At 46.8% G+C, this 27,697-nt stretch overlaps 1 protein-coding gene across 4 annotated transcripts in view; it reads right to left on the bottom strand.

Annotated features, from left to right (window-relative positions):
* The window catches only part of LOC110504468 (catenin (cadherin-associated protein), alpha 1), a 230,378-nt gene that overhangs the window by 17,329 nt on the left and 185,352 nt on the right, over nt 1–27,697 (bottom strand). For all 4 annotated transcript variants that reach the window (XM_036969563.1, XM_036969564.1, XM_036969565.1 and 1 more), the window contains exons 16-17: nt 27,079–27,260; nt 13,374–13,479 (exon numbers count right to left, since the gene is read on the bottom strand). In XM_036969563.1, coding sequence (XP_036825458.1) covers nt 13,374–13,479; nt 27,079–27,260 — 288 coding nt within the window. The remainder of the gene's footprint in view (nt 1–13,373; nt 13,480–27,078; nt 27,261–27,697) is intronic.

Raw genomic sequence — 27,697 nt, 5'->3', positions numbered from 1 at the left:
CCTCCATCCATCTACCTTCCTCCTCTCCTCCATCCATCTACCTTCCTCCTCTCCTCCAGCCATCTACCTTCCTCCTCTCCTCCAGCCATCTACCTTCCTCCTCTCCTCCAGCCATCTACCTTCCTCCTCTCCTCCAGCCATCTACCTTCCTCCTCTCCTCCAGCCATCTACCTTCCTCCTCTCCTCCAGCCATCTACCTTCCTGCTCTCCTCCAGCCATCCACCATCCTCCTCTCCTCCAGCCATCCACCATCCTCCTCTCCTCCAGCCATCTACCATCCTCCTCTCCTCCAGCCATCTACCATCCTCCTCTCCTCCAGCCATCTACCATCCTCCTCTCCTCCAGCCATCTACCTTCCTCCTCTCCTCTCCTCCATCCATTTACCTTCCTCCTCTCCTCCATCCATCTACCTTCCTCCTCTCCTCCATCCATCTACCTTCCTCCTCCTCTCCCTCTCCTCCATCTACCTTCCTCTCCCTCTCCTCCATCCATCTCCCTTCCTCCTCCTCCTCTCCCTCTCCTCCATCCATCTACCTTCCTCCTCTCCCTCTTCCCCATCCATCTACCTTCCTCCTCTCCCTCTTCCCCATCCATCTACCTTCCTCCTCCTACGCCCTCCCTCCATCCTATGCCCTCTTTCCTCTCTCCTCCCTGTCCTTGCTCTCCTATCCTTCCTCTCCCTCCTTTCTCTCTTCAGAAGCATTGCCAGGTATTTCTGAGAGCTCTCTGCTAACTTAACTTCCCTCCTGCTCACCTGCTTCTAAACTGACAAATGGAAAAAAAAACGTTGCTCTGAAATTAGCATAAGTGCATGTTTTGCAGACAAAGAAATGACAGAGGATAAATAACCACTAGCCCCGTCAGAAGAGCACAAACAAGGAGTGGGAGGACGGATACCATGTCTAGAGTTAAAATCCAAAATGGCACCATATTCCCTACAGAGTGGATTTTAAGAATAGTGAACTATATATATATATATATATATATACTATATATATATATATATATATATATATATATATATATATATATATATATATATATACTATATATATACACTATATATATATATATATATATATATATATATATGTGTACTATATAGTACACTATATAGTACACTAGGTCTGTCAGTATACATCACTGAGATAAAGTACACTGGGTCTGTCAATATACATCACTGAGATAAAGTATACTAGGTCTGTCAGTATACATCCCCGAGATAAAGTACACATCACTGAGGTAAAGTACACTGGGTCTGTCAGTATACATCACTGAGATAAAGTACACTGGGTCTGTCAGTATACATCACTGAGATAAAGTACACTGGGTATAGGCAGTTAGATTTGGGTATGTCATTTTAGGAGGAAATTGAAAAAAAGGGGTCTTTCCCTAAGAAGTTTTAATGTTACTGTAGACGGGCCCATGTTCCTACTGCTACTGTATACAGGCCCATGTTCCCTACTGCTACTGTTACTGTATACAGGCCCATGTTCCTACTGCTACTGTATACAGGCCCATGTTCCTACTGCTACTGTTACTGTATACAGGCCCATGTTCCTACTGTTACTGTATACAGGCCCATGTTCCTACTGCTACTGTTACTGTATACAGGCCCATGTTCCCTACTGCTACTGTTACTGTATACAGGCCCATGTTCCCTACTGCTACTGCTACTGTATACAGGCCCATGTTCCCTACTGCTACTGTTACTGTATACAGGCCCATGTTCCCTACTGCTACTGTTACTGTATACAGGCCCATGTTCCTACTGTTACTGTATACAGGCCCATGTTCCCTACTGCTACTGTTACTGTATACAGGCCCATGTTCCCTACTGCTACTGCTACTGTATACAGGCCCATGTTCCCTACTGCTACTGTTACTGTATACAGGCCCATGTTCCCTACTGCTACTGTTACTGTATACAGGCCCATGTTCCTACTGTTACTGTATACAGGCCCATGTTCCTACTGTTAATGTAAATGATCCACTGTTACTGTATATATTGTAAACAGCCATTCCCCTATACTACCGTTAATATTCATGTAATTGTTACTGTAGATACTGTATACCAGGGGCACTCAACAATTTGACAACACAGTGACACAACTTTCCTAGGCGGCAAAGGTCTGGGATGGACATGGTCCTTTATCTGCACTGTGGTACAGCGTAGTAACAAACCGCCGTCTACCAATGTAGGAAACATGTTATTTAATGTGCATTATATATATATATATATATAAAAGACATGAATTTAAATGAATTACATACATTTTTTACTGTAAACATGTGGATCATTGCATCCACATTGTTGAATAACGTCTTTGTCTCTTTCTGTCTGCTTGTCCCGAGGTTCCGCAGAGGATGTTTGCATCGATGTCATTTAGGGAAGACGCGGCCTCCTGTATTTGCATACAACCACGCGAGTGGAATAGACGGGGCACTAATAGAGGTGGACGATGCTGAGAGAGAGAGCTGAGTTGGACGCCGCTGTGCCCGGTTGATTGAAAGCGGTCTAATAATGCCTGCATTGGCTTGCCTGCATTGGCCTGCCTGCATTGGCCTGCCTGCATTGACCATTCACTGGGTCCGAACCCGGACCGCGGCCCGTCAATTGAGTTTGGCTGCTGTATACTACTGATATACTACCGTTAATATTCACCACACTACCGATAATATTCACAATAATATTCACCATACTACCGATAATATTCACCATACTACCGATAATATTCACCATACTACCGATAATATTCACCACACTACCAATATTCACCATACTACCGATAATATTCACCATACTACCGATAATATTCACCATACTACCGTTAATATTCACCACACTACCGATAATATTCACCACACTACCGATAATATTCACCATACTACCGATAATATTCACCATACTACCGATAATATTCACAATAATATTCACCATACTACCGATAATATTCACCATACTACCGATAATATTCACAATAATATTCACCATACTACCGATAATATTCACCATACTACCGATAATATTCACCATACTACCGATAATATTCACAATAATATTCACCATACTACCGATAATATTCACCATACTACCGATAATATTCACAATAATATTCACCATACTACCGATAATATTCACCATACTACCGATAATATTCACCATACTACCGATAATATTCACCATACTACCGTTAATATTCACCACACTACCGATAATATTCACCACACTACCGATAATATTCACCACACTACCGATAATATTCACCATACTACCGATAATATTCACCATACTACCGATAATATTCACCACACTACCGTTAATATTCACCACACTACCGATAATATTCACCATACTACCGATAATATTCACCACACTACCGATAATATTCACCACACTACCGTTAATATTCACCACACTACCGATAATATTCACCATACTACCGATAATATTCACCATACTACCGATAATATTCACCACACTACCGTTAATATTCACCACACTACCGATAATATTCACCATCCTACCGATAATATTCACCACACTACCGATAATATTCACCATACTACCGATAATATTCACCACACTACCGATAATATTCACCACACTACCGATAATATTCACCACACTACCGATAATATTCACCATACTACCGATAATATTCACCACACTACCGATAATATTCACCACACTACCGATAATATTCACCATACTACCGATAATATTCACCACACTACCGTTAATATTCACCACACTACCGATAATATTCACCATACTACCGATAATATTCACCACACTACCGATAATATTCACCATACTACCGATAATATTCACCATACTACCGATAATATTCACCACACTACCAATATTCACCACACTACCAATATTCACCATACTACCGATAATATTCACCACACTACCGATAACATTCACCATACTACCGATAATATTCACCATACTACCGATAATATTCACCACACTACCGATAATATTCACCATACTACCGTTAATATTCACCATACTACTGTGTAGACCGCTAAGTCCACCTGACCGTGGTGGGTTATCTCCAGCCAGTCGCTTGTCAAGATGGCAGTCTAAATATTGTGCCAACACGTAAATAAATAAACTCAACCCCACATGGTAATTACCTAGCTAATTAAAGACTGAACTCTCAATGAATTCAGATCTCAGGAGAAGAGAGGCTTTCCTTTCCTTATTACTCCCCCTTCCTTCCATCTCTTACTCCCTCCCTCTTTCTAACCCACTTCTCTATAGCCCTCTCTAACCAACACCCACTGCGCTATATCCTGCCTCTCTCTCCAACACCCACTGCTCTATATCCTGCCTCTCCAACACCCACTGTCCTATATCCCACTGCTCTATATCCTGCCTCTCTAACCAACACCCACTGCAATATATCCTGCCTCCCTCTCCAACACCCACTGCCCTATATCCTGCCTCTCCAACACCCACTGCCCTATATCCTGCCTCTCTCTCCAACACCCACTGCCCTATATCCTGCCTCTCTCTCCAACACCCACTGCTCTATATCCTGCCTCTCTAACCAACACCCACTGCCCTATATCCTGCCTCTCTCTCCAACACCCACTGCTCTATATCCTGCCTCTCCAACACCCACTGCCCTATATCCCACTGCTCTATATCCTGCCTCTCTAACCAACACCCACTGCCCTATATCCTGCCTCCCTCTCCAACACCCACTGCCCTATATCCTGCCTCTCCAACACCCACTGCCCTATATCCTGCCTCTCTAACCAACACCCACTGCCCTATATCCTGCCTCCCTCTCCAACACCCACTGCCCTATATCCTGCCTCTCCAACACCCACTGCCCTATATCCTGCCTCTCTCTCCAACACCCATTGCTCTATATCCTGCCTCTCTAACCAACACCCACTGCCCTATATCCTGCCTCTCTCTCCAACACCCACTGCCCTATATTCCTTATATCCTGCCTATATGGCTGCCCGTTAGCCTGGTTTAGCGTGGATGGGTCAAGCTGCGTGTTAGCCTGGTTTAGCTGGGATGGGTCAGGCTGCGCATTAGCCTGGTTTAGCTGGGATGGGTCAGGCTGAGCGTTAGCCTGGTGTAGCTGGGATGGGTCAGGCTGAGCGTTAGCCTGGTTTAGCGTGGATGGGTCAGGCTGCGTGTTAGCCTGGTTTAGCGTGGATGGGTCGGGCTGAGTTTTAGAATGGTTTAGCCTGGGTCTGGAAGAGAGCTTGTCTGGTTCTCAAGCCGAAGGTGAGTCAGTCCTGGCACATCCCCTCTGATCTAGTCGACAGTAGAAATACATGAAAAGCCTTGGCTGTTGGCAGAGTGCTGAACAAAAAAAAATGATTAATTAATGGTATTCATATACGCATGCACACACGGCCTTGGAGACACACAATCTCTGCCACAAACATGCGCACAGACACACACAAACACGAGAATGGACTGACGAACGCCCACACACACACCTGCACGGTGCCTATCTGCGGTCTTTAATGAATAACAGTGATATCCTTCAAAAAAGGTAATACTCTGTGATTGACATTGACAGGCATCTCCTGCTGGAGCCCAGCATGGAAGATCTATGGGGGCAGCTTACGACTACTGTTTTGATATTTAATGCATCTAAATGCAAGAGGTAGGCTGCTCATTATAACATTATGAGAGATGTCTCTCTGGCTGTGAAACCAAATAACACGCCGTTCTCTAAATGTAGTGCAGTGCTTTTGACCAGAGGAATCCTCATGGAGGCTCAGGTCAAAAAGGTTGTGCACTATATAGGGAATAGGCTACACGCGCTACAACGCTAAGCTAGCTGACGGACTGTAGCTGCCTTCCATCCAGACTCATTACAGAGCCAGCGTGTGTGTGCGTGTGCGCGCGTGCGTGCGTGCGTGCGTAGGCTGTTCCTCAAAAAAGGATAAAAAATACTTAGCTTTACACACCTGATCACAAAAAGAGGAAGACACACGACAGGAATAAGAAAACAGTGGGGATAAGAGAAGCAATATCCCCCAAAAAAGGAAAATAAATAAGAAAAGGATGAGGGTGTTGGAGAGAGCGAGAGAGCGATGTGGAATGCTTGATGTGGGTGATTAATATTTAACATGACCCCTAGCATAACAAGGTCAGAGCAGGAGAACTGCGGCCTATTGCTACACATAACAAGGACTCTGCTAACATTAGGTAGGAAGAGTAATGGAATAATCTAAACGTCAATCATGAACAGCTGTTACATCTACATAACCACAGAAGGACCCAAAAAAATTACCTTGCTGGATAACAAACAATACACAAGCCAATAATAGTATAAACTGATTGGCTGAAGCCTACGAAGCTAGGCTACATATTTAACCTTGTAGCGTGTATAAACTGATTGGCTGAACCCTACGAAGCTAGGTTACATATTTAACCTTGTAGCGTGTATACACTGATTGGCTGAACGCTACGAAGCTAGGCTACATATTTAACCTTGTAACGTGTATAAACTGATTGGCTGAACCCTACGAAGCTAGGCTACATATTTAACCTTGTAGCGTGTATAAACTGATTGGCTGAACCCTACGAAGCTAGGCTACATATTTAACCTTGTAACGTGTATAAACTGATTGGCTGAACCCTACGAAGCTAGGCTACATATTTAACCTTGTAGCGTGTATATACTGATTGGCTGAACGCTACGAAGCTAGGCTACATATTTAACCTTCCATACCGATTTCAACAAACCATTTCTGTATGGGCCTCGCTTTGTGCACGGGGGCATTGTCATGCTGACCGAGGCAGCTCAAGCAGGGTAGACATTTGACAAACTGACCATTTGGAAAGTGGGCATCTTATGATAGTGCCACGTTGAAAGTCACGGAGCTCTTCAGTAAGGACATTCTACTGCCAACGTTTGTCTATGGAGAATGCATGGCGGTGTGCTCGATTGTATACACCTGTAAGCAACGAGTGTGGCTGAAAAAGAATCCACTAATTTGAAGGGGTGTCCACATACTTTTGTTTATACAGTGCATCGACCTATACCCATCTATCATCTAGATATCCTAGTCTACCTCTCAGTTAATAAACAACGAACGATGCTTTAATATACATAAACTCCTGACCCGTGTAGCTCAGTTGGTAGAGCATGGCGCTTTGTAACGGCAGGGTTGTGGGTTCGATTCCCATGGGAGGACCAGTATGAAAATGTCTGCTCTCACTACTGTAAGTCGCTCTGGATAAAAGCATCTGCTAAATTACAAACATTTAAACTTAAGTCTCTGCACTAATATCTGGCATGATATGTATCTGCTCTCCGCTGGTCTCGTCTTTGTTTTAGCTCTTGTGGAGTCCCAGGAAAAGCTAGTCTCAGGAGACCACATATTTATTGTGCCTTGAGGGGTTAGGTCTTAGTGCAGCGTCTGTGACCTTGAGGGGTTATGTCTTAGTGCAGCGTCTGTGACCTTGAGCGGTTAGGGGTTAGGTCTTAGTGCAGCGTCTGTGACCTTGAGGGGTTAGGTCTTAGTGCAGCGTCTGTGACCTTGAGGGGTTAGGTCTTAGTGCAGCGTCTGTGACCTTGAGGGGTTAGGTCTTAGTGCAGCGTCTGTGACCTTGAGGTTATGTCTTAGTGCAGCGTCTGTGACCTTGAGGGGTTAGGTCTTAGTGCAGCGTCTGTGACCTTGAGGGGTTAGGTCTTAGTGCAGCGTCTGTGACCTTGAGGGGTTAGGTCTGCTGTGGCCGTTGTCCGATCCGTGACTCGGCCACAGTTGTCACGTGTGTAAGCCGGACAGATGGTCGTCGATGTGGTGCTCTCCCGACGTTATTTCCTATTCGCTCTCTTCTCAGTGTTGAGCCAGGGTTGTTTTCGCTTGTCAGCAGCCCGCTGCAAAGTGCCTGCTATCAGTGGAGACGGTGGGCAGAATCTTCCCAGGTGTCGATGTTGATGGTGAAGGACTTGTCTTGCTTGCAAATATCTCTACAGCGTAAGCTGCCAGTTGGTCTCTTTCCAGAGGACAATTCTATGGGGGAAGAGAATGTCCTTCTGGATTCGTCCGTCATCCATCCGATGTGAGTGGCAGAGGAAGCGAAGACGTCGTTGCCTCAGGAGAGTATGTACGTACCGCGTAGTTGTGCTCACTACAGGACTGCGGTTGCGTGTGATCCTGTCCTTCCAAGGTGATGCCCAGTATTCACCTCAGGCAGCGCGGGTGGAAGTTGCTTAGCCTTCACACTTGGTGTGAGCGTGCTGGTGACACAGGCTTGGTAAACAGGCAGCTTTGTGTGGACGGTGAGAGTTCGTGCCATGCTCTAGATCAGTGGTCACCAACAAGCCGACAGCGATCGGCAGAGGTGTGAGACACAAAGTCACTATTATTCCAGGCACAAGCAAGTCTCAGGTCACAAAGGTCCGAGGCTCAAGTCGCATCCCAAGTAGAACGGGTCAAGAGTCAAGTCGTACATTCTAAGAGAAAGTCAAGTCAAGTTTTTTTTCTTTCCACCCAAGTCTCAAGTAAAAAATACATAATCTATACATGCAGTAACTTTATCCAACTACAAATCTTTGTCTATTTATTGAGACGACCAGACAGCCCTCATTTAGTCTACAACACATATTGATGATATAGTTGTAAAATGGAGCCTTTGTATCAGTAATAAAAGCCTTAAAATCAGCAGAAGACAAGTCAGGTTCAGAGTGGACATTTATTTTATTTTACCTTTATTTAACTAGGCAAGTCAGTTAAGAACAAATTCTTATTTTCAATGACGGCCTAGGAACAGTGGGTTAACTGCCTGTGTCAGGGGCAGAACGACAGATTTGACAGTCAGCTCGGGGATTTGAACTTGCAACCTTTCGGTTACTAGTCCAACACTCCAACCACTAGGCCTACAGGTCTTGGTGATCCAATGGTTGAACGTGCCGCTGTCAGATCATAAAAAAAATATACAAGTAAATTCATCAAATATACACAGGCAATAGCCCCCCCAAAAAATAAATAGCCTCTGTATCAGGCCCTGCCCCATCTGAACACACACCGGTAGAGGACAAGACTGCACAGCCTCCCCTTGAGAAACCATGGAATCAGTACATAATCAAACAGCTACAGAAGCACTTGCCACTCACCCGGGACCATCCAATTGGCAATTACAACCAATAAACGGGTTCTACAATGTAAAAGGCCATTTACTACAAACCCCCCCCCCCCCCCCCCCTGTCACATTTGTCTTAATTATATTTCATCACCAAACATAAAATGGAACAATGTTATCTTATTCTAGTAAGTAGCCTGTTTCTTCTATGCGCACGGAGGCCCGCAATCTCCTGTTACGCACAACCGGAATGAGACAGACAGACATCGGTCACAAAACACACAGAACTCCGACATAACCCAGGAAATATGAACAAAGATATGAATAAAGAAAACTATACATTGAATGAAATAATTTCTACCTCATGAGTCTAAGTGAACGTTTATGTGCCCGATAAACTCCTGGGCCCACTCAGGAGGGTAAGAAATGCTAAATGAACGACTTGGCGGGAATGAATACACCCGAGTCTCACGGGAGAAAGGAGAGCAGGGACCGTGGGAGGCAGGACCCTCTGCTGCTCTGCTCTCTCTGCTCTCTCTGTAGAGACCATTCGATGGAGGTAGACCTACCATCAGTCCAGGCAAATAAAAATAGAAAATAATTTTCAATAGATGCTCAGTTTTGCCTCGCAAGTGATACAACTGATTGATTTTATCGAAGTTGGAGTTTTTAAATATAATATGGTCCGAGAACAATATTGTCAGGCCAGGCATATAGCCACTATGTCGTGATAATTAGACCAGGCATATAGCCACTATGCTGTGATAATTTATTAAAGAATGCAACACGGGTTTTGTTTGACTGCGATTGTGATTTTTACTCAGAAAAAGGATAGTGACCACTGGACTGGATCTAAGCTTAGAGGTTGATTTTCAGATACGGCTGCTGAGCTCGGCGTCAAGTGGACAGGTTGCTGGTGATGGTGGACCCAAGGTTAAGTGGAAGTTGCTGTCATCTTTCAGTGTTTAGTTGTTAAATGGTAATGGAAGGGGGCTTGTTCAATGCCCTTTTCCCATTGGTTTTTGGTTTTCTTCAAGCTGAAGTCCTAGCATGTTAGGGTCCATGAGGGTTTGTAGCTCTTGGCAAATGGGGGTCGCTATGACTGCGTTGTCTGCGTGTAACACCTCCCAGATGAGGAGCAGTTGCTTCTTTGTTTTAGCTTTTAAGTGAGCGCCTAGTTTCCCCGTGCATTCTTGTAGACGTCCCAAAAGGCTTTTCCGGAAGAGGAGGGAAAAATAACATCCCCAACAAGTTGGGTGCACACAACCTTTCTTAACGCCGAAGGAGTCCGATGTGGACACGTAAAACTTGTTGGTTCCTTGCATGTTGGTGTGGAAAGACTGAAGAATTACAGAGGAGGTTTTTTGGAGGGGGGGGGGGGCACATCCTATCCCGTTGGACCATCTTCAAGAGGCCACTCCCACTAGGTCCTCTGCAATTGTCTCAGGAGAGAAGATCATATCTGTCTGTGGTGGGTGTTTCTGCGCTGAACCCTGACTGTGACTCCCGGGTAAAGTTCTCTCTCTTAGGATCTGGTGTATATTCAGTGCAAAGTTGACCAGTGATGCTGAGTAGGACGATGCCACAGTAGTTACAATCATATTCAGTGCAAAGTTGACCAGCGATGCTGAGTAGGACGATGCCACAGTAGTTACAATCATATTCAGTGCAAAGTTGACCAGCGATGCTGAGTAGGACGATGCCACAGTAGTTACAATCACTCCCGTCTCTCGTTTTTTGTTGTTGTTGTTGTTGTTGTTGTTGTACAGGGTGACAATACTGGCATTCCTAATGTCCTGAGGGACAGTACTATCCTGCCAGCACAAACAGAGGAGCTTGTGGAGTTCTCCCATCACTGTCCCTGTGCTTCTTCACTGGCTAGGCTTGTTTTTTGATGCCGTCGTAACTGCCTCTGACGTTGCCTGTGTCTGCAGATGATCGATGTCATTGCAGAGCAGCAGCCAATAGCGTCTTGAGGCTTGTTTCTTCTTCGCCGCTCTACGGTCTTTTCGTTTCGGGAGTAAACTTTTCTTCTAGGATGTGTTTCAGTTCCAGTGGCTTCAAACCAGTCTGACCGTCTCAGCGTTTTGCCAAAAAGCTGTGAACTCCGTGCTGTGGATGGTGTCTCAGATTGTCCCATTTCTGCTGGGCAGAGTAGGAGTGGGGTAAGTGGGAGAGGGAACGCTGCAGTCGATGCTGTCGGGGCTCTATTTGTTGATTTGGCATCTCTTGTCTGTAGAATCTACAGCGCCACGAGGGAGTGGTCTGTGCCGCGGTATGTGCTGTGAAAACTGCGGGTTTGGAGGACGCCTCAGATCGGCTCATCGTGGATCAGATCCATTGACTTGGGTGTCTTACAGAGACACCGTCTGGAAGTACGAGTTGGTGATGCATAGATTGTGCAGAACTTGAGGAGATGCTGACCATTCTCATTTATCTTACCAACGTCATGGTGTCCCAAGCTGGAGGGCAGGAGTCTTGGTCTGCGCCGACTCTTGCACTGAAGTCACCAACCAAGTAGGTGTTCCCGATGGTCGACTGAGTTCATCAAATAACTTGTCTTTTGTTTCTTGAGGGGAGTGTTGGGGTGTACACACTCACCAGGTGGACATGTGCCATGGTAGTGTTCAGGCTCAGGGCTAGGATTCTCGCTGAGCCACCTGTGGGTAGGACCATTGCTCCTAACAGGACGTTCCTGACAGCAAAAACTACACCATATTCCCTGAAAAATGTAAAGTCCTTTTCTCTCAAGGAGCCCGATGAGTGAAGTTGGATTTATTGTTGGGTTGGCAGGTAGCCTAGTGGTTAGAGCGTTGGGCCAGTAACCGAAAGGTTGCTGGATTGAATAATAAAATACAATTCTTAAACTGACTTGCCTAGTTAAAGAAAAAAAAATTATAATAGCTCAGCGTCCCAAAGAATATTATTATTATTCTAAAAATTGTTTTTAATAATAATAATAATAATATATATATATATATATATATATCTCCTTATATACTGTAAGGAGAAAACGTCAATTTCCCTTCATGCACCAAATGAAACGTGTAAACTGTGGGGGAACAACATTTGACTCGGGGCTGTCCAGATTAAGGGGGAGGGGAGTAGCTGTCCAGTGAAATCTAGGCATCTATATCACTGTAGGAGGCATTGGCTCCCATCTCCAAGCCAATTGATAAAGGGCTTAGAAACCACTAACTGCTGACCTCCCGTGTTGCATTTTCACAGCACAAAAAGCCTGGGCATGGTGTCCCTGTGTTGCCCAGGCAACAGGGCTCCCCCCTCTCAGCCTCCCTGGCCTGATCCAAAGCAATCGTTTATTCAGACCCATAACAATTCAATCTTGTTGAAGAACAAGTGAAAGCAGTCTCTTACTCTAGTCCTATATTATTATTTATGCATGTCATTACAATGACGGAGATAAGAACGAAAACGCATTTCAACTAACTGTTGAAAGAGAGGAAGAAATGAAGCAACACTGGGATACTAGAGAGAGAGAGAAAGACAGTAATACCCACACCACACAACATTAGGTGATATATCAAAAAGGAATGCCACACTACTAATTATAATAATGTGAAATAGGCCCTATTATATTAAAACATTTACATCTACATCATTTACATCTTGCCAGCCTATAATTTTAACTTAGGCCGCATGTTCTCTCTCCCAGCGTCATGGTTTGAACGGAGGTGCACTATTATCCCAGCCCATTATAATACAGTCCACACAAAAAAAAAAGATGACTGTAGCTTGTTCAATGTATTTACCCAGGAGAGCAGACATCTACAGCCCTTTGTGGTTTCCCTGACATGTGTAAGATGCAGTAGCCTATCATATTGGATAACGGGACAATCATTTTGGGCTTGAACCTCGAAATGTATTTGCAGGGCTCATCTGGTTTAGGTTTCCACGGAGATCAAAGCTCTAATCAAAATCTAGACATGCTTTAGAATGACACTTCATGTTTTTGGTGGGAAAAAGTGATTTATTCTCGGGATGGAACATTTGGAAGATACTGGAAAAATGTTAAACCCTGTGTGTTATATACTGTCTGGGATAGAGAGGACTGTGTGTTATATACTGTCTGGGATGGAGAAGAGGGGGATGGAGGAGAGGAGGATGGAGAAGAGGGGGATGGAGGAGACATGGGGTGGTGGAGAGGGGGATGGAGGAGAGGGGGATGGAAGAGAGGGGATACAGAAGACATGGGGAAGAGAAGCAAGACAGGAGGATAGAAAGAGATTGAGAGAGTGCTCGATGGTGAGACATGGATCAGTGTGTAATCTACCTGGTCTGCGATGGTGCGGCCCAGTTTATCCATCCTGGATCCAGCCTCAGCAATCTTCTTAGCAGCACTGATGACATCAGAGGTATTCTTCAACGGTCCTTTACCCCTGGGAACACAGGACGGACACACACATCAGTCTGCTGTTCACACACACACACACACACACACACACACACACACACACACACACCTCTCCAACGGTCCTTTACCCCTGGGAACACAGGGGAAACACACATCAGTCTGCTGTTCACACACACACACACACACCTCTCCAACGGTCCTTTACCCCTGGGAACACAGGACGGACACACACATCAGTCTGCTGTTCACACACACACACACCTCTCCAACGGTCCTTTACCCCTGGGAACACAGGACGGACACACACATCAGTCTGCTGTTCACACACACACACACACACCTCTCCAACGGTCCTTTACCCCTGGGAACACAGGACGGACACACACATCAGTCTGCTGTTCACACACACACACCTCTCCAACGGTCCTTTACCCCTGGGAACACAGGACGGACACACACATCAGCCTGCTGTTCACACACACACACACACACCTCTCCAACGGTCCTTTACCCCTGGGAACACAGGACGGACACACACATCAGTCTGCTGTTCACACACACACACACACCTCTCCAACGGTCCTTTACCCCTGGGAACACAGGACGGACACACACATCAGTCTGCTGTTCACACACACACACACACCTCTCCAACGGTCCTTTACCCCTGGGAACACAGGACGGACACACACATCAGTCTGCTGTTCACACACACACACACACACACCTCTCCAACGGTCCTTTACCCCTGGGAACACAGGACGGACACACACATCAGTCTGCTGTTCACACACACACACACACACACACACCTCTCCAACGGTCCTTTACCCCTGGGAACACAGTACGGACACACACATCAGCCTGCTGTTCACACACACACACACACACACACACACACACACACACACACACACACCTCTCCAACGGTCCTTTACCCCTGGGAACACAGGACGGACACACACATCAGCCTGCTGTTCACACACACACACACCTCTCCAACGGTCCTTTACCCCTGGGAACACAGGACGGACACACACATCAGTCTGCTGTTCACACACACACACACCTCTCCAACGGTCCTTTACCCCTGGGAACACAGGACGGACACACACATCAGTCTGCTGTTCACACACACACACACACACACACCTCTCCAACGGTCCTTTACCCCTGGGAACACAGGACGGACACACACATCAGTCTGCTGTTCACACACACACACCTCTCCAACGGTCCTTTACCCCTGGGAACACAGGACGGACACACACATCAGCCTGCTGTTCACACACACACACACAAACACACACCTCTCCAACGGTCCTTTACCCCTGGGAACACAGGACGGACACACACATCAGCCTGCTGTTCACACACACACACACACCTCTCCAACGGACCTTTACCCCTGGGAACACAGGACGGACACACACATCAGTCTGCTGTTCACACACACACCGGTGACGCTCGTGCCGTTTAAGATGAGGGAGGGTGATTCCATTTTTAATGAGCATGGCCTTATTCCTGTTACAGCATGTGTCTGTCATTCACATGACTGTCATTCATTATTCCATTCACCCAGTTCAATGTAACAGCGATAGGTTTAGGCTGCTACATGATATTCTAATTGTCCCTATACCCATCATGAGGTTGCTACAAACTAGACTATGATTGAAAGTTTACCACGTAGGTGCGCACAGGTCGAGAGAAATGTTAGTATTCTGATTTTATTTCACCTTTATTTGACCAGGTAGACTAGTTGAGAACACATTTATTTAACCAGGTAGGCTAGTTGAGAGCACCTTTATTTGACCAGGTAGGCTAGTTGAGAACACCTTTATTTAACCAGGTAGACTAGTTGAGAACACCTTTATTTAACCAGGTAGGCTAGTTGAGAACACCTTTATTTAACCAGGTAGGCTAGTTGAGAACACCTTTATTTGACCAGGTAGGCAAGTTGAGAACAACTTTATTTGACCAGGTAGGCTAGTTGAGAACACCTTTATTTGACCAGGTAGGCTAGTTGAGAACACCTTTATTTGACCAGGTAGACTAGTTGCGAACAAGTTCTCATTTACAACTGCGACCTGGCCAAGATAAAGCAAAGCAGTGCGACAAAAACAACACAGTTACACATGGAATAAACAAACATACAGTCAATAATACAGTAGAAAAGTCTATATACCGTGTGTGCAAATGACGTGAGGTGGCAATAAATAGGCCATAGTGGCGAAGTAATTACAATTTAGCAGATTAACACTGGAGTGATAGATGAGCAGATGATGATGATGTGCAAGTAGAAATACTGGTGTGCAAAAGAGCAGCAAAGTAAATAAAACAATATGGGGATGAGGTAGGTAGATTGGATGGGCTATTTGCAGATGGGCTGCGTACAGCTGCAGCGATCGGTAAGCAGCAGAGATAGCTGATGCTTAAAGTAATCAAGGTGACAGTGACACATTCGATCCCGCCTATACACACTGTATTTGCCTGTATCTAGAGTGTAATCATTACCCTAATAGTTTAAAAATCAGAGTTTCTATTATTGGACAAATTCCGGAAGGATCATCACCGTTTTTGTTCTATTTAATAAACATTTTTCAACAGAATCAGTAGAATGAATTAGAGGTCGACCGATTATGATTTTTCAACACCGATACCAATTATTGGAGGACCAAAAAAAACGCCGATACCGATTAAATCGGACAATTTAAAAAACATATTTTTTTGTAATAAATGGCAATTACAACAATACTGAATGAACACTTATTTTAACTTAATATAATACATCAATAAAATGTATTTAGCCTCAAATAAATAATGAAACATGATCAATTAGGTTTAAATAATGCAAAAACAAAGTGTTGGAGAAGAAAGTAAAAGTGCAATATGTGCCATGTAAGAAAGCTAACGTTTCAGTTCCTGCTCAGAACATGAGAACATATGAAAGCTGGTGGTTCCTTTTAACATGAGTCTTCAATATTCCCAGGTAAGAAGTTTTAGGTTGTAGTTATTATAGGAATTATAGGACTATTTCCCTCTATACCATTTGTTTTTAATATACCTTTGACTATTGGATGTTCTTATAGGCACTTTAGTATTGCCAGTGTAACAGTATAGCTTCCGTCCCTCTCCTCCCTGGGCTCGAACCAGGAACACAATGACAACAGCCACCCTCGAAGCAGCGTTACCCATGCAGAGCAAGGGGAACAACTACTCCAAGTCTCTGAGCGAGTGACGTTTGGAACGCTATTAGCGCGCACCCAGCTAACTAGCTAGCCATTTCACATCGGTTACACCAGCCTAATCTCGGGAGTTGATATGCTTGAAGTCATAAACAGCTGCTGGCAAATGCAAGAAAGAAAGTGCTGCTTGAATGAATGCTTGGGAGCCTGCTGCTGCCTACCACCACTCAGACTGCTCTATCAAATCATAGACCTAGTTGTAACATGATAACACACAGAAATGCGAGCCTTAGGTCATTAATATGGCCGAATCTGGAAACTATCATCTCGAAAACAAGACGTTTATTCTTTCAGTGAAATACAGAACCGTTCTGTATTTTATCTAACGGGTGGCATCCATAAGTCTAAATATTCCTGTTACATTGTACAACCTTCAATGTTATGTCATAATTACGTAAAATTCTGGCAAATTAGTTCGCAATGAGCCAGGCGGACCAAACTGTTACATATACCCTGACTCTGCGTGCAATTAACGCAAGAGAAGTGACACAATTTCACCTGGTTAATATTGCCTGCTAACCTGGATTTCTTTTAGCTAAATATGCAGGTTTAAAAATATATACTTCTGTGTATTGATTTTAAGAAAGGCATTGATGTTTATGGTTAGGTACACGTTGGAGCAACGACAGTCCTTTTTCGCGAATGCACACCGCATCAATTATATGCAACGCAGGACACGCTAGATAAACTAGTAATATCATCAACCATGTGTAGTTAACTAGTGATTATAATTGATTGACTGTTTGATTTTTATAAGATAAGTTTAATGCTAGCTAGCAACTTACCTTGGCTTACTGCATTCGCGTAACAGTCTCCTTGTGGAGTGCAATGTAATCAGGCGGTTAGAGCATTGGACTACTTAACTGTAAGGTTGCAAGATTGAATCCCCCGAGCTGACAAGGTAAAAATCTGTCGTTCTGCCCCTGAACGAGGCAGTTAACCCACCGTTCCTAGGCCGTCATTGAAAATAAGAATGTTCTTAACTGACTTGGCCCAGTTAAATAAATAATGAATAAGGGGGTGAGAACCATGCGCCTCCTCGGTTTTGTATTGAAGTTATTGTACCCAGAGGAGGAGAGAAGCTAGCTGTCCTCCGGCTACACCTACAGAGTGCATGTTGAGGCAACTGTTGACCTTCATTACAAAACTGTGTTTTTATGAGGATGGTCCTCCCCTTCCTCCTCTGAGGAGCCTCCACTGACATACGCACCTCTTCAACAGACCTTTGCTCCTGGGAACGAATGATCCACAAACACACAGCTCTGATACAGTCCATCCAGCCTCATCCAATATTCAACAGCCTCTCATCGTGTAGTCTCTGTTTCTGAAGGATAGAGTTTTTCTCTCCCTCTGACAGATGGTATTGTATATGGGGGGAGGGGGGGGGCGTTATGGTACACACACACAGTCCCCCCCCAGTGACAGTGATTTGATCATGTGTTTTATACCTTCACCCTAAGAAGCCACCACAACACATGGGCAAGCTAGCTGCACCAGTCACTCCTCCCCCGTCTACACAGACCAATAGAAAATAGCCTAATCTCTGTTCAAATCCCCAAAGGAACCAGTTGCCCTATATCGTGCACTATATAGGAAATAGTACCCAAAAGGCCTTTTGGTCATATGGTAGTACACTACTAATTAGGATTTCCCACACCTTTATCCTGTTCAGGCTTAACCCAAAGTAATTATTTATCATGAAAGGGCAATCAACTAGTAATGCTGCATACTCCAAGAGAAAGGTACAAATCTCACCTTTCTAGTAAAAACGTTTCTAAATGTCTGAGGTGTAGTCACTTTGAGGACACAAGCTCAAAGTAGAATTGTGATAAACATTTAATATGACGCATTTCTTACTCGTCTAAACTATGAATAAAGACCTGAAATAACTCAATATAAGACTTCCCCTTCCTTAGAATGGTAAAATACATTGTCAGTGTCAGGGTAGCCTAGTGGTTAGAGCGTTGGTCTAGTAATTGGAAGGTTGCAAGTTGCAAGTCAGCTCGGGGGTTTGAACAAGGTACAAATCTGTTGTTCTGCCCCTGAACAATTGCAGTTAACCCACTGTTCCTAGGCCGTCATTGAAAACAAGAATTTGTTCTTAACTAACTTAACTGACTAGTTAAATAAAGGTAAAATAAAATAAAAAATAAGTAGAACATGTGCAAATATTCTCTCTGCCTCAATCGCTGTGAACGTCTCAGAGCGCTAAGCTTGGCTCCTTGAACTCTGTTAGGAACACACCTTTCTTCTCATATTAATAATGTCCGTCTATGACAAACAAAGTGGTTTTTAATTTTTGTTGTATTTATTCATTATTTTAGATTGGCTACAAATAGATCTCTGAATGTGCTACAGTGACGAAACCAATCTCTCCTGCTGCTTTTAATCTAAGGATTACAGGCACATATGTGTTGTTTGTGGTTGTGATGTAGGGTTCGGTCAGTACTTGATTGACAGTCAGAAGAGCGAATTAAATGGTAGGAGGGACAGCCCAGCTTCAAGTGGTGTCAGATGTCACATCCTGGTTCACAAAGGCACAAGAGACATACTCCGGTGTTCGTGAGAGTCAGGGATACCATTCAATTCATTTCCATTCATAAGCAAAGATGTCAGTCAGAACCGAGCTGAGCTCTAGAGCTGGATTTAAATTCATCCCTCACCTTTGGCCTGTTTACTGGTGAACTTTAGCTGCAGACCTAACCTGGCATGACTAAAAGCCTGAGTGAGACGTGAGGGAAGGACTTATATGGTTCCATGATGCCGACGTGACATGTGATCAGGCTGAGCCAATCCAGATGGTCAGTGAAAAACAACACCCATTTCTCCCTTCTGTTGTCTGATACAATTCTGGAAAGAGGGCGGGACGGAGAGAAGGGTGGATAGAGAGATGGTGGGAGGAGGGACAGACAGGGTGAGATAGGGGGCAGTGCCAGTCCTGTTCAGCTAATAGCCCTGGCCTAGACATAACCCACTACCAACCCCCTAACACACAGGCTGCCGCAACATTCCCCCCAACAAACACACACAGGTCACCCCAACAAACACACACAGGTCACCCCAACAAAACACACAGGTCAACCCAGCCGGCCAGCCCCAGCCTGCTCCACAGTCCTCTCTCTGCCAGGGACTCCAGTCACAACCTGGATTCAAAGCTGCTCTCTCGCTCTCTCCAGGCTACAAACCTTCCCGTCCAACTCTCCCACAACAGATGGAATTTTGTTCCGTCTCTCCCGCTTCCTCTTTGCGGTCCCATAATCTCTCACTATCCCTCTACCTCTCCCTTCCATGCGTTTCGTCCGCCTCCCTTCCCCTGCTCTCTCTATCCCTCCCTCTCCTCCCTACCTGTGTGATGTGAACGGATGAATGGGGTGGGGGATATAAAGGGAGTGAAACAAGGTCCTGGCAGTGGGATGTAGCCAAGCATCACGCTACAGACTGGGCTGGTGGACACTCTCTCTCTATCCCTCCATCTTGACTGGGGACACTCTCTCTCCTTCCATCCCTCCCTCTTGACTGGGGACACTCTCTCTCCTTCCATCCCTCCCTCTTGACTGGGGACACTCTCCTTCCCTCCCTCCCTCTTGACTGGGGACACTTTCTCCTTCCCTCCCTCCCTCTTGACTGGGGACACTTTCTCCTTCCCTCCCTCTTGACTGGGGACACTTTCTCCTTCCCTCCCTCTTGACTGGGGACACTCTCTCTCCTGAATAAATAAGAGGAAGTTTGAGCCAGCTTCACCACGTGTCACACTGGGCCAGTCGTCACCTCTACCACCATATTCAGACACTGGGCCAGTCGTCACCTCTACCACCATATTCAGACACTGGGCTAGTCGTCACCTCTACCACCATATTCAGACACTGGGCTAGTCGTCACCTCTACCACCATATTCAGACACTGGGCTAACCCTCACCTCTACCACCATATTCAGACACTGGGCTAACCCTCACCTCTACCACCATATTCAGACACTGGGCTAACCCTCACCTCTACCACCATATTCAGACACTGGGCTAACCCTCACCTCTACCACCATATTCAGACACTGGGCTAGTCGTCACCTCTACCACCATATTCAGACACTGGGCTAACCCTCACCTCTACCACCATATTCAGACACTGGGCTAGTTGTCACCTCTACCACCATATTCAGACACTGGGCTAGTCGTCACCTCTACCACCATATTCAGACACTGGGCTAACCCTCACCTCTACCACCATATTCAGACACTGGGCTAGTTGTCACCTCTACCACCATATTCAGACACTGGGCTAGTCGTCACCTCTACCACCATATTCAGACACTGGGCTAACCCTCACCTCTACCACCATATTCAGACACTGGGCTAGTCGTCACCTCTACCACCATATTCAGACACTGGGCTAGTCGTCACCTCTACCACCATATTCAGACACTGGGCTAACCCTCACCTCTACCACCATATTCAGACACTGGGCTAGTCGTCACCTCTACCACCATATTCAGACACTGGGCTAGTCGTCACCTCTACCACCATATTCAGACACTGGGCTAACCCTCACCTCTACCACCATATTCAGACACTGGGCTAGTCAGTCAAATACCAGGTAGTGTAGAGAGCAGAGGGGGAGGCACCACCAGGCAGTAAGAGTCAAATACCAGGTAGTGTAGAGAGCAGAGTGGGAGGCACCACCAGGCAGTAAGTCAGTCCAATACCAGGTAGTGTAGAGAGCAGAGTGGGAGGCACCACCAGGCAGTAAGTCAGTCAAATACCAGGTAGTGTAGAGAGCAGAGTGGGAGGCACCACCAGGCAGTAAGTCAGTCCAATACCAGGTAGTGTAGAGAGCAGAGGGGGAGGCACCACCAGGCAGTAAGTCAGTCAAATACCAGGTAGTGTAGAGAGCAGAGTAGGAGGCACCACCAGGCAGTAAGTCAGTCCAATACCAGGTAGTGTAGAGAGCAGAGTGGGAGGCACCACCAGGCAGTAAGTCAGTCAAATACCAGGTAGTGTAGAGAGCAGAGTAGGAGGCACCACCAGGCAGTAAGTCAGTCCAATACCAGGTAGTGTAGAGAGCAGAGTGGGAGGCACCACCAGGCAGTAAGAGTCAAATACCAGGTAGTGTAGAGAGCAGAGTGGGAGGCACCACCAGGCAGTAAGTCAGTCCAATACCAGGTAGTGTAGAGAGCAGAGTGGGAGGCACCACCAGGCAGTAAGTCAGTCAAATACCAGGTAGTGTAGAGAGCAGAGTGGGAGGCACCACCAGGCAGTAAGTCAGTCCAATACCAGGTAGTGTAGAGAGCAGAGTGGGAGGCACCACCAGGCAGTAAGTCAGTCCAATACCAGGTAGTGTAGAGAGCAGAGTGGGAGGCACCACCAGGCAGTAAGTCAGTCCAATACCAGGTAGTGTAGAGAGCAGAGTGGGAGGCACCACCAGGCAGTAAGTCAGTCCAATACCAGGTAGTGTAGAGAGCAGAGTGGGAGGCACCACCAGGCAGTAAGTCAGTCCAATACCAGGTAGTGTAGAGAGCAGAGTGGGAGGCACCACCAGGCAGTAAGTCAGTCAAATACCAGGTAGTGTAGAGAGCAGAGGGGGAGGCACCACCAGGCAGTAAGTCAGTCCAATACCAGGTAGTGTAGAGAGCAGAGTGGGAGGCACCACCAGGCAGTTAGTCAGTCAAATACCAGGTAGTGTAGAGAGCAGAGTGGGAGGCACCACCAGGCAGTAAGTCAGTCCAATACCAGGTAGTGTAGAGAGCAGAGTGGGAGGCACCACCAGGCAGTAAGTCAGTCAAATACCAGGTAGTGTAGAGAGCAGAGGGGGAGGCACCACCAGGCAGTAAGAGTCAAATACCAGGTAGTGTAGAGAGCAGAGTGGGAGGCACCACCAGGCAGTAAGTCAGAAAAAATACCAGGTAGTGTAGAGAGCAGAGTGGGAGGCACCACCAGGCAGTAAGTCAGTCCAATACCAGGTAGTGTAGAGAGCAGAGTGGGAGGCACCACCAGGCAGTAAGAGTCAAATACCAGGTAGTGTAGAGAGCAGAGGGGGAGGCACCACCAGGCAGTAAGTCAGTCAAATACCAGGTAGTGTAGAGAGCAGAGTGGGAGGCACCACCAGGCAGTAAGTCAGTCCAATACCAGGTAGTGTAGAGAGCAGAGGGGGAGGCACCACCAGGCAGTAAGTCAGTCCAATACCAGGTAGTGTAGAGAGCAGAGTGGGAGGCACCACCAGGCAGTAAGTCAGTCAAATACCAGGTAGTGTAGAGAGCAGAGTGGGAGGCACCACCAGGCAGTAAGTCAGTCCAATACCAGGTAGTGTAGAGAGCAGAGGGGGAGGCACCACCAGGCAGTAAGTCAGTCCAATACCAGGTAGTGTAGAGAGCAGAGGGGGAGGCACCACCAGGCAGTAAGTCAGTCCAATACCAGGTAGTGTAGAGAGCAGAGGGGGAGGCACCACCAGGCAGTAAGTCAGTCCAATACCAGGTAGTGTAGAGAGCAGAGGGGGAGGCACCACCAGGCAGTAAGTCAGTCCAATACCAGGTAGTGTAGAGAGCAGAGGGGGAGGCACCACCAGGCAGTAAGTCAGAAAAAATACCAGGTAGTGTAGAGAGAGATAGTATGACAGACAGGTGGGCGGAAAAGCCCAAGTCAATTTCCTCCTCACTGATCTAACCTTGCTGGTGCTTGCCTGCCCGGACACAAGGTTAAGGACCAATCAATTGGGCGTGGACTGAGTTAGTTCTTGGCTGACCTTCATTCTTTCTGCCACCCCCTGCTGCTGCAGGTTACCAAGGTGACATGGGTGTAGAAGCCATAACACCCAACCACTTTCCTAGTCTGAGAAATATTTACATATTTATCGAGGTGTAGATTAATTCTGACTAGAATTCCTCAGCGAAATCAAAACATTCTCCTGTTTAGATATCTACAAAACATTATTGGTGGGTTTTTTGTTGAAATTAAATCCCTCGGGCCTTTCCACTGTAAAGACTAGAACGAGACAGCGCCAAGACCCTAATAGTTGAAATGTAATCTCCATCTTCAAGAATACCCTTTAATGCCACTTCTTTACATCTCTATCAGAACAGATACATGTTGTGTTTTAAATAACTACATATGCATGTTGTTTATTTTACGACAGGGCTGGCGTAGCAGGGTAGGAGACGTGAGAGCGGCAGCTTCATTTGCATGACATTAGCATGAAAAACAATAGGTCTGGGAGGGGAACCGCTGCCTGCCGTTCAGGATCCTTCAGGGGGACGCTGATCAGAAGTGGTAGGGGTTGAAGCTGGACGATGCTAAGCATTTGATCAAAGGCTGGCTCATCAGCCTGACCTGAAGAGAGTGGAGGTCTGTCACTAACTGGGGAAGGGAAGGCCGGATGGTTTGTAAGGCTGGTTGGAGGAAGAGAGTGGAGGTCTGTCACTAACTGGGGAAGGGAAGGCCGGATGGTTTGTAAGGCTGGTTGGAGGAAGAGAGTGGAGGTCTGTCACTAACTGGGGAAGGGAAGGCCGGATGGTTTGTAAGGCTGGTTGGAGGAAGAGAGTGGAGGTCTGTCACTAACTGGGGAAGGGAAGGCCGGATGGTTTGTAAGGCTGGTTGGAGGAAGAGAGTGGAGGTCTGGCGCTAACCGGGGAAGGGAAGGCTGGATGGGTCTAAGGCTGGATGGGTCTAAGGCTGGGCTCGGGCGGAGGAAGGCTGGAGGAAGGCTGGGCTCGGACGGGGTAAGGCTGGGCTCGGACGGGGTAAGGCTGGGCTCGGACGGGGTAAGGCTGGGCTCGGACGGGGTAAGGCTGGGCTCGGACGGGGTAAGGCTGGGCTCGGACGGGGTAAGGCTGGGCTCGGACGGGGTAAGGCTGGGCTCGGACGGGGTAAGGCTGGGCTCGGACGGGGTAAGGCTGGGCTCGGACGGGGTAAGGCTGGGCTCGGACGGGGTAAGGCTGGGCTCGGACGGGGTAAGGCTGGGCTCGGACGGGGTAAGGCTGGGCTCGGACGGGGTAAGGCTGGGCTCGGACGGGGTAAGGCTGGGCTCGGACGGGGTAAGGCTGGGCTCGGACGGGGTAAGGCTGGGCTCGGACGGGGTAAGGCTGGGCTCGGACGGGGTAAGGCTGGGCTCGGACGGGGTAAGGCTGGGCTCGGACGGGGTAAGGCTGGGCTCGGACGGGGTAAGGCTGGGCTCGGACGGGGTAAGGCTGGGCTCGGACAGGGTAAGGCTGGGCTCGGACGGGGTAAGGCTGGGCTCGGACGGGGGAAGGCTGGGCTCGGACGGAGGAAGGCTGGGCTTGGACGGAGGAAGGCAGTCTAAGTGGACTTATACTCCTTTCGGTGTCTCACTCAACTTTATGTTCGGTGTTTATGCTGTTTAGCTAAGGACGATGACTTGGCTTGTGGAGTAAACTCTGTCTTCAAGACTGGTGTTTACAGGGTGACTGCAGTGTTAGATCTGACTGGAGAAACTCCTTTAAAAAGTTGGCATTTGAGAGACAGGCAGGCAGAGAGATTTGCTCTGTCATTATCTCCAGGCACAATGTCTCCTGACTGATTCACTTTAAAATACAAAGAGGACGACCCACACACACACACACACACACACACCTCTATACTTGCAGGCAAAAGACCACACACACACACACCCCTCCCGACACACACGTTTTACTGAGCAGATGGCCGGCCAGGGCACTCAGGTGATGTGCCATAGAGCCTACGATCTTGTCTGTGTGTCACATTTACTAGAGGACAGCTGCTGGCCTCCACAGTCCAGACAGAGATCTTACTAATGCGACCCGTTTCAGGGAACTAGGCTTATGCCGCCCATCACTACTTCACAGCAGAGCCATTTCAACATTTTACTTTTTATAAAAAATACTTTTTTGGGGGCAGAAATACCTTGTGGAAAATGTGAACTTCCACGTCCCTTAATAACAAACTTGTATAACATCTGTAAAGACGAATACAATTGTTGAAATAACGAGCCCAGTAGGTTTTTAGCCACGGAAACCTACAAGGCACCTGTCCCGTTAGCCATGATTGGCTGAGATAATGGAGTGGGCTGGACATTCCGAGAGAGGAGTTCAGATTGGTCTGCCATGTAGCATGCTTCTTTAAATAACACGATCTGCTAAGTACGTGTGGATAATCCTCTCTACCGCAGCTTTTTCTTTTTAAGATAATGAAGAACTTGCGCAACTGCAGTTAACTGCTATCGACAAAACTCAGTGGGGAAAAAGTTGTGATGGACAACTTTTCTGCAGGATGATTGTGCCATGCTGACTCTCTCCGACACTGATAATGAATCAGACAATCCCTGATTTAGGTTAAAAAAAATAATATTAAAAAAATTAATTGAACCAGAGATTGTAGTTTTCTGATGACAACGGTGAGGAAGAAACAGTGTCGTTGTCAAGGAACAAGTTGACCCAGTTTTGAAAGCAGTGGAATGCCCGGTGGAAGCAGAGAGATTATTGCCAAATCCGGAGAGTCCAAAAAGAGAACACTGAAACGTATAAAACGCCCGTCTCCGGATTACATCTTCAAACTAAGGGCAACCATGGCAACCATGACAGAGCGGGAGAAACATTCATTCACATTCATGTATACAGTTCAGAGTCTAGCTACATTTTAAGATATTATGCATTTAAAAGCCCACTGTTAGCTAGCTAACTAATGTTAGCTGGCTGGCTTGCTAACGTTGCGTGTATGATCTGTGTATAGCAAATGTTAGCTCTAGAAAGCCCCCCCCCCACGTTGCATGTATGATCTGTGTATAGCAAATGTTAGCTCTAGAAAGCCCCCCCCCCCCCCCCCCCCCCCCCGAGTTCCTGAGTTTAATAACAGCGTTGAATTCAATTTTTCCCTGTCAGGTTTCTTGATTTTATGTTTGAGTTCCTAGTTGTTTTGAACGAGGCATTAGAGTTGGGATTATGGTTAATTGTTTAGCTAGCTAAAGTCTCCACTATGCAAGTAAACATTTCACTGTACCGTTTACATATTCTGTATCCTGTGCATCTGACGAATAAACATTGATTTTATTTGATATAGTGGTGTTTACCAGAGACAGTAATGTGAAGAACAACATGACCTGCACCAAAGTCAGATTAGGATACAGGCAGAGGACTAGATAGTGTATTTTAACTACTACCCCCTCTGCTCCCTCCCCCCTCAACACACCCACCCCTCTGCTCCCTCCCCCCTCAACACACCAACACAACCCTCTGCCCCGTCCCCCCTCAACACACCAACACAACCCTCTGCCCCGTCCCCCCTCAACACACCCACACACCCCTCTGCTCCCTCCACCCACCCCTCTGCCCCGTGCCCCCTCAACACACCAACACAACCCTCTGCTCCCTCCCCCCTCAACACACCAACACAACCCTCTGCTCCGTCCCCCCTCCATACCTGGTGAAGTCCGTCATCTCCATCATGATCATACACATCTGTTTGGCCAGGACAATGATGTCGTTGCCGGAGTCGTCCCACTTGGACACCTCAGCGTCCAGCTTGCTCTTCTCCTCCTGGAAACTGGCCACCTGCTCAGCGATCTTAGCCTTCTGCTCCTGGGGCAGCTGGGCCATGATAGCCTGGTAGAGGAGGAGAGAGTTATAACAGCACACCGAGGCGTGATAGCCTGGTAGAGGAGGAGAGAGTTATAACAGCACACCGAGGCGTGATAGCCTGGTAGAGGAGGAGAGAGTTATAACAGCACACCGAGGCGTGATCGCCTGGTAGAGGAGAGAGTTATAACAGCACACCGAGGCGTGATCGCCTGGTAGAGGAGGAGAGAGTTATAACAGCACACCGAGGTATTATAGCCTGGTAGAGGAGGAGAGAGTTATAACAGCACACCGAGGCATTATAGCCTGGTAGAGGAGAGAGCTATAGAACAGCACACTGAGGCGTTATTGGTCACTATTACTCAGTTACACCAGCTCTATCAGGAGGAATGGGCCAAAATGCACCCAACTTATTGTGGGATGCTTGTGGAAGGCTACCTGAAACGTTTGACCCAAGTTAAACA

This window comes from Oncorhynchus mykiss, chromosome 31, assembly GCF_013265735.2.
Source record: "Oncorhynchus mykiss isolate Arlee chromosome 31, USDA_OmykA_1.1, whole genome shotgun sequence".
NCBI lineage: Eukaryota > Metazoa > Chordata > Actinopteri > Salmoniformes > Salmonidae > Oncorhynchus > Oncorhynchus mykiss.
This window is presented reverse-complemented; position numbering and strand designations above follow the sequence as displayed.